The following is a 13,020-nucleotide window of genomic DNA, read 5'->3' as shown; positions in this document are numbered from 1 at the left end:
GTCGCCTCCAATGTACGGCACTTAAACACGAGGGGCCATTGGCCATGGTTCACAATGGAAATTAACATAATGAAAGGCGTAGTGGGTACGTGACATTCATTGATCCCTCGAAGAAGAAGCAGAGTACACCCCGGACGGTCCCGGCTCAAGGTGAGTGACGTCGTCGCAGGCATCTAAACTTATTTCGTATTGCGCATACTGCGAGTCTTCTAGTACGTCTTGATTAGTTCTGCCTGCATGGCAGTTCCGGTAGGATATATGGTAGCACCCGTAGGTTTTCCTACAAAAATTACTTGAGGAGACTGTGAAGGTACTGTCTGCTGTAGCTGCAGGTATAGGATCGTTTAGCCAGCAGGGCAATCATGACCAGTGCATGAATTTGACTAAATTTTCTACTTCTAGCTTCAAACTGTTTTGTGACATTACAGATTATTCATTTTAAACAGCATATTGCGCTATAAGTGCACCGATTCGGAATGAATACGCGTGTGTGCAGGCACTAATCCCCGTGATGTGTTTTAGAGCGAAAGCTCTGCAACGCCATGTCTCGCAAGGTCATTCATCGCGTCGCATTGACCTTGAGCCGCCGGAGCGCAAGTGGGGCGGGTGTGACGTCACGCCACGCGATCCGCTGCGGAGAGGCGTCGTAGCTTGCGCTCGCTCGGGGCCTCGCCGTTCGGTACCACGTGACAAGGCGGGGGTTTAATGGCTGCTTCGCCGGCGCTTGGGCGCTCAGTCTCGCTGTGGATGGCGCGCCGGCTGGGCAGATCTATGCTTGCGCTTCAGCGCAAGCGACAGGCTGAATCCAATCATCCAGCAGATATAGCTAGGCGGCAGGCTGCGAAATCTCAAAAGGCAAAGTTGGCTGCTGAAACACCGGAGCAAAGGAAGGCCAGATTAGCGCATTATAGAGAAGCTTACCAAGCGCGGAAGCGTGCATTAATGAAAAACTGTGTGCATATATAGTCTTTGCAAAACCAAGCCAAAGAGGCCTTTTGGTCGTGATAATTAGGTTTACAAGAGTTAAACCTCAGCCATTTTTTTTATTTTCTAGGAAATAACATCGAGAAAACACTATCGATGACGCACTGACCTGCTATGATTGATGAAAACATTGATGGTCGAGCGCGATGTCTTGGACGTTTGGCGCGGAATGACCCACCGGTGAAGTGGAATTCGAATGAATCAAATTTACGTAAACATTTATTATGCCGCATCAACATGCCAACCTACCACATGATGTAAACCTTTATCTTTTATCCTATATATTTTTATCCTTTTACTAATAAAAAAACCATTGTGTAGGATAAGAAATGCGAACAGATGGCTACTTATGTTAGATGCGTTAGATGCTGCCTTCGGCTTGCAACCGGGGTATTTAAACAAAAATGAAGTTTAAGCTTGTGTAGGAGTCCTTAAGAGGAAACTTGAGCTCTGGCCCAAGTCCGTTGCCGCCTATTCAAATGCATGTAAAACGCAGAAATGCTTTTCTGAGATAGCCGCTGGGCCAATTTTAATGAAATTTACTGGATTTGAGAGAGAAAGCGAAATTCTAGTGACTCTTGGAAGCGAAATTTCGGGCTTCACTTCTTTTTTTACAGAAACTGATGGAAGTTGGTAAGCTTGAGAAAAATGAAAGCACGAAGTTTACAAATCCATAATTTTGCACCAATAACAGATATCGCAGTTCTGTAAACTGCATCTGTTGGAGCATTCGAAGCGGACAAATGTGATATAATTAATTTAAATTTTACCTGAATTCGCTACAGAGTTTACAAGGGTATTGCAAAAGTTCTACTGACACGTTAGTGGTGTACCTAACAACCGCGTATGATATATTGATTTGGTCCGCCTTAGATGTCGTATTGGTGGAACCGACAGAATTGTGATATCGTTTTTAGCTGCTAAGTTACAGAGTTGTAAACTCGATAGTTTCGTTTGCTGAAAATTTGCGATGTTAAACAATTAAAAAAAGTCGATGACCTCAATCAAACATCTGCTTTCAACTGTCGATAGACATTCACTTATTTTTTAAATTAAAAAAAGAAGCTCATCTAATTCCGTGCAGTGGTTGCCGAGAATAACGATTTCTGCTTTCCCATGTATTTAGATAGGCGCCCCCGAGCTAAAGCTTCCTCTTAATGCGAACTGACTTGAAGAGTTGCCGGAGCTGTCCCTGAGCAGCCTTCGTGTCGGTGGACTTTTTGCACCCAGTCTGCCCTCGAACGACTGGCCGTACGCTCTCTCGACCGTCGATACCAGGCCTAGCAGTCTCCTTCGAGGATGCACGGCGTTGCGGACACCATGGGAGCCGTTCGCGGCCGCATATTCGAGGTCTCCTTCGACGAATACGTCGGGACTGTCAACGGGCTCTTCAATTTCTTGGAGATCGTAAGATTGCCGTTTTTGCGCACACTCCTCATTTTGCCACGGTTGCGGCCTTTTGCGATGTCGTGTACGCTGCGTTTACAGGAACCCGATAGACGTCAAGGTTCGAGTGCCTTCTTAGTTGGTTATGGATGATTCAAAGTACAAAACAGCGCGGCTTCTTGCACGAGGACATAAGCGAAGAAGAGAGAAGGATGGGCGCTTGTTCTTGTCAGTACATCGCTTTTGTGCTAGTTTCACGATGTTGCGCCGTTATGCTTTGAATCCGATGAAGTCGCGCCTAGTCGGCTTCTCAAGCCGAAATCGGGTCTTGCGGTTCATGTAAACGCTAGCGAGTCGGGTCGAGCAAGTGTCGGGGTCGAGTTTGGTAAATGCGATATCAAGAGGTGGGTCGACTCACCAATGGAGTGGAGTGCGTGCGCAAGGCATGACGCATGTAGGGTCGAGTTTGTAGAGTCGCATGCATGATAGGGTCGGGTCGAGCTTTGTGAGGTCGAGTTCGGACTCGACTCACTCGCGTCGAGTTAAGGTAAACAAAACTAGAGTGTCTTGCTGTAGTCAATCAGGAAGAAAACCCCGAAGAATTTATTTCAAAAATTACTGGAGAGAAATCCGACGTTAGTTTCTACGAGAACTGCAGGTGTGGCTGTTCAACCAGCATGATAATGATTCGTCTAAGTGGATCAGGCTAAACGTCGTCCATCTGACTTGAAACAATGTCGAGACTTTGAACATCGATTACGTTGCAATGAAATATTGGGTTATGTCAGATAGCCTTTATGCGTTTAGACGAAATGATAGCTTGGAAATTTGAACCGGTAAAGGCTCATGAAGCGTAATAATTAAAGTAGTAAAGCCGGCAGATCCCACGCCTTGTGGGAATCGATGTTATGCGAAGCAGTGCGCGGGGAGCCTACGAAGTTAACGAAACTACCATGAGAACATCAAGACGTAGGTGGCTGTTTCATGACCTACATGACACGCATGCCATGACATTCATGTCATGACCTATCGTTTTTGTTCGTCATACACTCGGGTCATACTATGCCAATTTCGGTACATACCAAGTTAACGAAACGACCATAAGAGTACCAAGACGTAGGCGGCTGTTTCATGACTTACATGACACGCATGCCTTGACATTCAGGTCATGACCTATCATTTATGTTCGTCATACACTCTTGTCAAGCTATGTCAGTTTTGGTACATACCAAGTTAACGAAATGACCATGAGAGCACCAAGACGTAGGCGGATCCTATAGATAGATAGATAGATAGATAGATAGATAGATAGATAGATAGATAGATAGATAGATAGATAGATAGATAGATAGATAGATACTCAAAAGTGGCAAACGTTCATCATGAAATGCTTGGCATTAAAAAAATAAAAAACGTTTGAAGTCACAACGTTGATGAAATCCACGCAGTACTAATTATTCCCATAGTAGCATTGTTGAAATGTACTTCAGAATAACTTCTTGGGCGAGTTGGTGTTTACTGAACATGATACTTAGTAGCGCAAAACTCGAAATAAAAGACAACAGTGAGAGACGAGAGCAAAGGAAGCGCTTGTAGCGCTCGTCTTTCCTTTCCTCTCGTCTCTCACTGTTGTCTTTTATTTCGAGTTTTGCGCTACTAAGTATCATGTTAACCTTATTGAACGTTCGCGGCGCCATAGTTCATACTAGTAATTTCTGCATGAAACTTTTGGACGCGACTCCCCGTAGCGCCTATGAATTGTTTAGGCAACTGCACCGCCGTATCACCGATGGTGATGGCGATGCAGCCCTGCTCTTGAAAACGCGTGATATATACAGCTAACTGGATATGCTGAAATGTTAAAAAGGAGAAAAAAAGGGAGAAAAAATATCACCTACACTTACGATACTGAGCCCTAGTGCAAAACTTGAGCGCAGCTCTATACGTGTTTTCATTTCGCTATATTTGGCTGGCGCAGACAATCTGTCTCGTGCGGCACGTTGCAGACGGAGCGAAGTGCAGCGCGACTGCGTCGCTAATCTGGTGATCAGCGAGAGCCAGTGCGTGGTTGACGGGTGGGAGCAATTCATAGCTTTCGCCGCCGCCGACAGACCTCCCATGCGACGCGTGCTACTCTGGCGCCATCTCGTAGCCATCGGCGCCGCATTACGCCTTTCTTCTCACGCTTTCGCCATACCCTCATCCGCTTTCCAACTCGCGTCTTTCATCCGCCGCGGCGCTCCGCGTTCGCTGTTTGATCCTTCGCCGCGCTAGTTCGCTCGGTTACGTCGACGCCGACGCTTGCCGAAGGAACGGGCGCAATAGAACTGCCATCCAAAAACACGAAAACCGTGCTACATCGATTTTATAATAATTGTCAGCCGATCAAACCCGTGTCAAACTTAGCGATAGAATTGCATTTCAACCTGCCAAGCCGCAGATCCCTGTGCGATTTTATCTGCAAAGGCACACACTGGCGCACACGATATATTAAATATTCACCCCATTCACGAAAATATTAACGTTGCGTACACAGCATTAATGTAGACTTGCCTTGTGTAGGTGGTTACATCTGCATTCTATCTTGCATATCTGTAGCATAGCACCATGTTTGTCTTTACCATTCCGAGTCTGTGGTAATTCCAATTGTGGAATGGTAATTCCACAATTGGAATTACCATGCCAGTTGTGGATTCCTATTGGCTACCATGGGTTTGTCAGTTAGGACGTTAACACAGGCGTAGCGAAGATGGTAACGAGATCTCGCTAAGCTGTTTTTGAACAAGTTGTTGATGTATCTCATTGTCATGCGAGACTGGGACTAATTTATTTGCTGGCGTAAAAGCTACGGCGGCAATGCGGCCTTCATGAAGCAATGTTTCTTTTAATGCGATTAGCCATTCCTTGCCTAATTCGGACACATTAAATCTAGCTATATCGTCATCTACGCCGACCCCGTGACTCAAGTTTACTAGTTTGGCCTGCGAGGTATGTTTATAGTGGTCGTGATGCCGTTGGTGGTCGGGATTCCAGCCTCGTGATCTGACTTTCGTGATGCCATCGTGGTCATTTTACGAACGTCATCCAGTTGTCGCACGATGTTGCCGTCACACTGACTTCGTCCTTCCATCGACGCCATTCTTTCCTCGTCGTTCAATCGTGATCGCGTTGTCGTCATTCAATCGTGATTGTACTGTCTTTGTCATGCCATTGTTGGCATTGCGTCGTCCTCCAGTCGTCGTCGTGCATTCGTTTTGACATCGCCGTCGTCGTGACGCTGTCGTAGTTAAACCGTCATCATTTGAGATGCGTCAGTCCATAGTCGTTATGCTGTGGTACCACCTTCGTCCTTCAACCGACCTCATTCGTTCTAATGTCATTCCATCGTCGTCACGGCGTCGTCAACATACAGCCGTCGTAGTGTCTTGATGGTCATCGCCGACCCTGGTGAAGCTAGTGTCACTGGAAAGTGGGCCGATCCCGGAGACGTGCAGTGTATGCCGCGGATAGGCGAAGCAATGGAAATCGAAGAATGACCCATACAAGTCCAAATCAGGCAATGTTCGAGGGCTAATCACATTAACGTCGATAGTTATTGTGAAATGGTTTACACCTGACTCTTTTTACTAGCAATTTACGCTACCTTATTTCAATATCGGTGTTTAACTCTGCTTGATTGTTTTTCACACCTTTTTTGTTGTTGTCTATAACGTTTCTTGTTGCATCACATTCTGTATGTACTCTTGCTTTCTCGTGACTATTATGTTCACTAAACTAGTACGGTTACTGATATCCCTAAATGTTTAATCCACGAAATAAATTACCTTTCACTTCTGTTGAGCTTGAACCTATCCGCTGTATTCTCGATTGATTTCAGTACGGTCACTTCTATCTATTCTGCAACTTTAAAGCTTTCTTATAAACCATCTATTCTTCATTATGTAAATATTCAAGCAAGAGGTACCTATCTTAGTTTATTTGGGACCTGGTTCTGTATTATATCACTATATACATCAAAAAGTAATGACTTAAATCAGTTATCGGACTTGGGACTAATCTAGTGCGTCACTTTGAATCGCAGCTGGGCGGCATGGTGGTGTACTTCATGCTGTCCACACCGGAGACGAAAGCGCAGGGATGCCTGAGGGGTACTGCGTACACCTTCTTCTTCAACGGCATCTTCATGCTCGTCTCGAGCTTCCTGAGCGCCACTTCGTCCTACTACCTGCCCACTATCTTCTACGTGAGTATCTGTGCTCGTCAACGACTCCAGCCTCAGCGGCAAATATACAACGCTGTCCAGCTTGAAGATATACCGGGTGTTCTCGCAAAAATAGCCGAAAGATTTCGAAAAATTGTCTGTGCTCGGTAGGAAAATTCTGTAGTTTTCGAGGCGGATTACTCGAAGAAGTGGATATGCGCGAGAACTCGGAATACTTAATTTTTCAATTGAAAATGTTTCACAAATTGGGTTAGGACACGGATTGCAGTCAGGCTTCGACATTGCAATCGGAAGAGCACTGTTCGTAGATCACAAGCTTACGCGACTGCCCGCAAAGTATCACGGCGCGAAAAGAGGTAAATTTCAAACAAAAGGCGGCATTCCCTTCCTCTAGAGGTATCCGTGCTCCCAGCAAAAAAGCGAACCCACAACTGCCTTTACGCAAGGCGCACTGCCTGAAACTTCAGCGACCGACTTCGCTAACTGTAATTCGGAACGCACAATGGCGTTACTAAATGCGCGCCGCGTAGCAATGAAAAAAAAAAAAAAGGGGGGGGGGGGGAGAGAGTACGGGACTATACTAAAGACGGACACCAAAGTAGTGTTTGTATCCCCCTTAAAAAGGTCGTCGTAGTTACTGCCTCATTACCACAATATTTACTGCCTTGGTATAACTGCTTTTGGCAACGATGTAGTAAGTGACGTTACTGCCTGAGCAAGGTAGGTGCTATCACTAATGGGTCTCAGCTACCAATTTCAAACGCAGTCAGTACCGCCGGATACAAAATTTCTGTTCTATAATACATATATGGGACCACCTATGGCAGATTCCGGAGAGAGTTCTGTATATGTTGATATCCTGGAAACTTTGTATTTGTATATGTGTTATATGCTGGAAACTTTGTATCCGGTTGTGCTAACTGCGTTCGAAATTTGTAGCCGAGACCCATTAGTAACAGCGCCTTTCTTGTTCACTCTGTAATGTAACTAACTCGACTAATGCTACCCGCAGCAATCCCAAGGCAGTAGTGAATGGTGTGACATTTAGGTAGTAACTACTAAGTTCTTTTATTTCGACAGCGTCTAGTCCCACTCTTGCCGCATTTCTGAAAAACGTCTTTTAGAGAGCAAAAAAAAAAAAAAAAAAACTAAAAGCTATAATTGCACTGCTGGCGGCACCTTCAAATGAGGAGATCAGCAGGACATAACCCGGCTTTACAATAATAGTTTTGTAGCGCACTAGTTGAACTTAAGGTCACGAGGTGGTTCCACCAGCGGTGCTGTTCACGCCTACATTTCAGGTACTTCGGTATTTTCTAAATAGTAATACGTTTGCGGATGTTCTGCTTGCCCGTAAGCGTATCACAGTTTACGGGATACCAGCACACAGGAAATAACGATGCGAGGAGCAGCGCCGGTGGTGGCATCTCGTGACCTCAAGTTTAATTAGAGCGTACAAAATGTATTGGTAAACGGGCTATATATGGGACCATATGTGCTACTCGTTTGCTGGTATTTATTTTTCATTTTTCATTTTTTTTTCATTTTTCTCCTTCTACGAGAACAATCGCACAATCCGAGATGTTTCTAAGGCGCTGTGACTGAGCGAAACGCAACGAGATGGTGGTAAAAGAGCTGCAACAGCACTTGAAGCATCCGATCTTGTTGTATTTCGTAAATTGTAATGCTGCTGCATGTAGGCTAAAGTATTGTTTAGTGTTTCGTAACTGGCAATTCCTGTGTGTTGAAGAGAACGCTTTCTAACGTTTTGAACAAAGCGGTCCATGTCATTTTTTGCAAGTCAACTACAAGCATTGCTTGTTGTCGATGACATCCAACTTATCTCCTCGGCTTTCGACGTATTCGCAGTACGTGCTTTTCAACGGGACGGGCTCACTTATGTACATCTTCTCGAGCATCGGTGTGGTCAGAGAAACGAACGAAGTCGGCGGGCCTCCAGTAAGTGCGATGATGTGCCCCTTCACGCATTGTTTGTAGCTGGCGCTTTTAGCTTCCCGCAAAGATATAACGCATCCAGCCAAGAAGAAGTTGCTCAACGCAGTTGGAAATTTCCATTTAGAACAAATGGGATATTTCCGTTTGTCTTTTAGAACACCCGATGGAAACATCTAATAGGTCCAATTGGACTTTACAGTTGTACTGAATGGACCTGACTAACATAACCAAATGGTAACACAAGAAACATCAAGTGGTTTCACCAATTAGATAAAGGGGTCAGGCTCATTAATCCCATTGGCAATACCAGCAAGCCTTGAATGCTCTGACCTTTTGCATCAAGCGGTCGGACCTTTAATTCTATTAGCGAGACAAAGAAGTCGCAAGATGTTTGCCAGGTTGGTTTGCCAGGTAAGAACAATAAAATTGCGTGGTGAGGCCTGTTCACCTATGCGTGCTGGACCACCAGAGTAGAGGGCCTTCACATGCTGACAGTACAAGGACTGATGTTCTGTGCAATGCAGTATATACACAGGAATACCTTTAAACGAGGTGTTATTTCTACAAATACATATATAACGTGGTGTGTGATTTACAATGATGTCTTTTAAATTACAGATTCGTAGCGCGGGGTCCGCAAGTTCGGACTTTCCGCCCTGTGAAAGAGTCAAATCTCCCTGAAAATGTAGAAAACGAAAAGTAAGATATATACAACCAACGCTAACGCGAACTCCTCCCACACCACACTCCTCCGTTGACCTACTTTAAACAGCGGAGCTGTTCTTAGTCGAGCGTGCGCCGTGGATGACGGCGCCGTTACGCAGGAGCAGAGCCGGTGAGGTCACGTGACCCGCTCGCCGGGAGGAGAGGAACTGACCAATCGGAGCACGCGCCGGGGAGGAGGAGGAGAGGCGCGGGGGTATAATAGCAGGTGTTAGCGCCGCGCGCTCTTCGCACGAAGGACGCCGCTCCGCTTCCATCGCTGTTAAAAGAAATAGACGCGACAATCGCATAAACAGAACAACCACACCTCCGCTGCTTCGACATTTTTGACTTCGTGGAACTGGCTGCATTTTTTTTTTCGTACACCGCGATTGGTTGGCGTGCCTCACGATGTCCCTCTCCAACGCGAGCATTGGACGATGCGACTACGTCAACCCCCCTCCCCGTTCTCATTTTCATCTGCATCCTCTCACATCATTCTCAAAGGGTTGAGCTCTTCTTTTCCTCTCCTCTCCCGCTAGGTCACGTGGTGTTTAGCGAACCGACAGCGGCGGCACAGGGTCCGCAGAAACAGCTTCGCTGTAAAAAGCAAGCTGGAACCAGCAATCATGTCAGCCACTGCCAGTGATGCTGATCAATGCATTCCCAAGCATTCAGTTAGAAGCCTGCTTCACAGACATCTATATTGAGTTGCTGCTAACCTTATTATACAAGGTGCGTGTATACAAAACAAAAGTGGGGATGCGGTAACCGGGCATCGCCGAGAATAAATACAATCGACTGGCGACTGTGGTTCGCCATTGACACGTACACGTAGTAGTACACGATTCATGTACCGCCGGTGTGCCATCAGTGAAATTAAAGCACGCCTCCAATCAGGCAAGGGCAGGATGGCGATCATCAAAACACTTTGCATGACGGAAAGCACCACCGCGTGCAAGTTTGCAAGTGCAACAATAATGGAGGTAAACTCAAGAAACTGTTACTAGTATACTTGCAGGTGGGGTATACTTCACCGCTTCTCACATTCTGTTACAAGTTTGCAAGTACAATAATAATGGAGGTAAACTCAATAGACTGTTACTAGTATACTTGCAGGTGGGGTATACTTCACCGCTTCTCATATTCTGTTACTAGTACACTGCACACAAAAAGCTCACCTTCCACGTGAGAATCTCTCCAAGTCGCAAATGTCGCTTTTAAGAACAAGGGCGAAGACCGCTTGTACGTAGTCCAAGTACCTTAAGTACACGCGTGGAAATATAGACAAAAGTTGCAAGACTGTATCCATCACTTTCGCCGCGACTTCGGCCAGCATATCCATGGCGATAGGATGACGACTGGCGACAACGACTATGAGAACAAATGTAATGTAACATCTTTACAAGTAAATAAATTGAGAAGTTGAGATACAATACGTTAAACTACAAATAAATACTGTCACATTACTTTCAAATTAACGGTAGTAACGGAGTTTCACGTGCCAAAACTAGATCTGATTAACACGCAAGCTGTAGTGGGGGACTCCGGATTAATTTTGACTACCTGGGGTTATTTAACGTGCACCCAACGTGCGGGAAAGTTCGCAAGAGGTATTCACTCTGAATGAATTTCTAGAATGGCACCAGTTGCGATATATATTTTTCTAAAGGGTGGGACGAAATGTATGGGCGTTCTAGTTACTTTTGTACTTTAGTGCATTAAAGAGCATTTTGTGAAAAAATGTAAGTGCAACAACAATACATTTTTACGGTGAGTTTTATGGCGCGCATATCTCCAAACTGGTGTCATTCTGGGAATTAATTCCAAGTGGATACGCCTTGCAAGACCAGCTACAATTCGTGAACAGCGGGACAAAATACCTTCATTATTTTTGCACAAACGCGTAACAGGACGTTTCCTGTCGTTACAAATACACTGATACCACGCTGCGGCTAAAAGTGTGTATAGCGTAACGTCCCGCACTATGATTCATATTAAAGTGATAGCTCTCTTTAGCTACTTCGCCCACTTTGGATGGACGTCGGCCGATCTCATGCTATATATAGGAACTGCGAGGAGCGTTTAGAGTGGAGAGCGAAAGCGCAGGTGCGGAGGAGGAGAGGTGAGCCCCTAATTGGCTGGTGTGCAGGCGGATGACGTTACGCACTAGTAGGGTAAAAGGGTGAAGAAGGTGCGCACCATCTTAGACCGCCCCAACCACATCAGACACGCGGTGGGTGCGGCTTCTCGACAGATCGACGTTGCAACGAAGTTGGAGCCAAGATACTAGGGGTAATTGGGGTTGTTCCGGAATAGAAACTAGGGTGCTGTGATTGCAACAAGGTATACGGTGTTGTGGCATCACTTGTCATTGCGGCTGGCAGCCGCATCGTGTTTATGCTGATGTGCCTTCAAGAGGGAATAAGGTTTAATGAAATAAAAGTGGAGAAGTGCCGTAAGGTTTCCTGATCCACGGATGGCAAAGGGATATGGAGCAGCTCAAACAAGAAAGCTATCTTTCACTTTGACAATTCATCGGGGACGGTTTCTGTCTCAATTTTCCTTTGTCTCTATTACTGTCCCGCAGGTTGTTGGTCTAATGGTCGGAGGCATCCACGCCTTTCACTGCGCCTACTCGACGTACAAAAACTACTACGACTGAAGCTGGGACCGACGAAGCATCGGTGCCTGCCCGGCCCATTGCACTGGATGTACATAGCCTCCGGCTGTTCCTTTGTTTACCAGCGAACGCGGATAAACTATTTAACATCACGCGTGCTGATAGCGTCAGTTTATTAACTGTGGGTAAAGTGGCACGACCTAATAGAGGTTGAAATGAGAAAATCAGTCAACTCCCACGCAGTCGAGCTGCCAGCACTGCTTTGCTGAAGTAAATGGGCCCAGAGAAACTTTCAGCGATAACGTTAAATAGAAAATCGTGTGACCTCTCCGCTTAAAACAAAATTGTTATGTCTTTTGTTACGAATGTACTCCGTTAAAATTCTCAGAAATAAAGTTTAATGAGAAAAGCAGTCCACATTCCCGTAAAGCAGTGACCAGACCATAATAATAAAACCATAATAAAACCATAAAACCAGTGATCAAACAATAATAATACCATAATAAGACCATAAAACCATAATAAGAGCATTAAAAATGTACCAGTCCACTCTCTGGAGGTGGCTGACCAGCGAAGCTGTTTAGCTCGTAGTCACGTTACTCCTCAGGAGTCCGGACTATACGCGGCCTCCTCATTACGACGGCAGAAGATAAGTCAAATTTACAGTGGAGAATGTCACTGGTCATTCTGGTTTTTTTATGAACATTCGCGTGGATGACGGGACCACCGCCCCGAGGAGTCGGAGGAAACTAGAGACGCGTGACGTTTCGACGGCACCACCACCATGGAAGAGCGGAAGGGGAGGAAACTAGATACGCAAGCACTTGGAACGCCGACAAAGAGAGGGCGGTGCAAGCGTAGACATGGCCGACGCAGGTCGCACAGCGGCAAATCTTTGAGAAACTTTTATTATCTACCTGGGAGTCTACTGACCTTGAAAATGTTGCAAATTGATAACTAATCTACTCAAAATGCATATCCGAGGGACGCCGACGAGCCAGCTGTGGAAGAAGACAACGACGAACGCGCGAGCAGTGGCACGAGCGCGTTCGCGTGGGAGCCGAGTTTTTGCTTACGTACACGAAAAATCCACGGAACCCTAGTCACAAACAGCTTCGATGTAATTTAAATAAATATTAAAAAAATA

General features: G+C 45.7%; 1 protein-coding gene across 1 annotated transcript; it reads left to right on the top strand.

The window, feature by feature from the left end:
- Positions 1-2,228: 2,228 nt before the first annotated feature.
- On the top strand, positions 2,229-11,915 carry LOC125947106 (uncharacterized). Its single transcript, XM_049671458.1, has 4 exons — positions 2,229-2,391; positions 6,452-6,613; positions 8,462-8,551; positions 11,841-11,915. The coding sequence occupies exons 1-4, from the start codon at positions 2,284-2,286 to the stop codon at positions 11,913-11,915; spliced, it is 435 nt and encodes a 144-aa protein (XP_049527415.1). The 5' UTR covers positions 2,229-2,283.
- The last annotated feature ends 1,105 nt before the right edge of the window (positions 11,916-13,020 follow it).

Source organism: Dermacentor silvarum, chromosome 7 (genome assembly GCF_013339745.2).
Source record: "Dermacentor silvarum isolate Dsil-2018 chromosome 7, BIME_Dsil_1.4, whole genome shotgun sequence".
NCBI classification, from domain to species: Eukaryota; Metazoa; Arthropoda; class Arachnida; order Ixodida; family Ixodidae; genus Dermacentor; species Dermacentor silvarum.
Note: the sequence above shows the minus strand (reverse complement) of the source record. Positions and strands in the feature narration are given on the sequence as shown.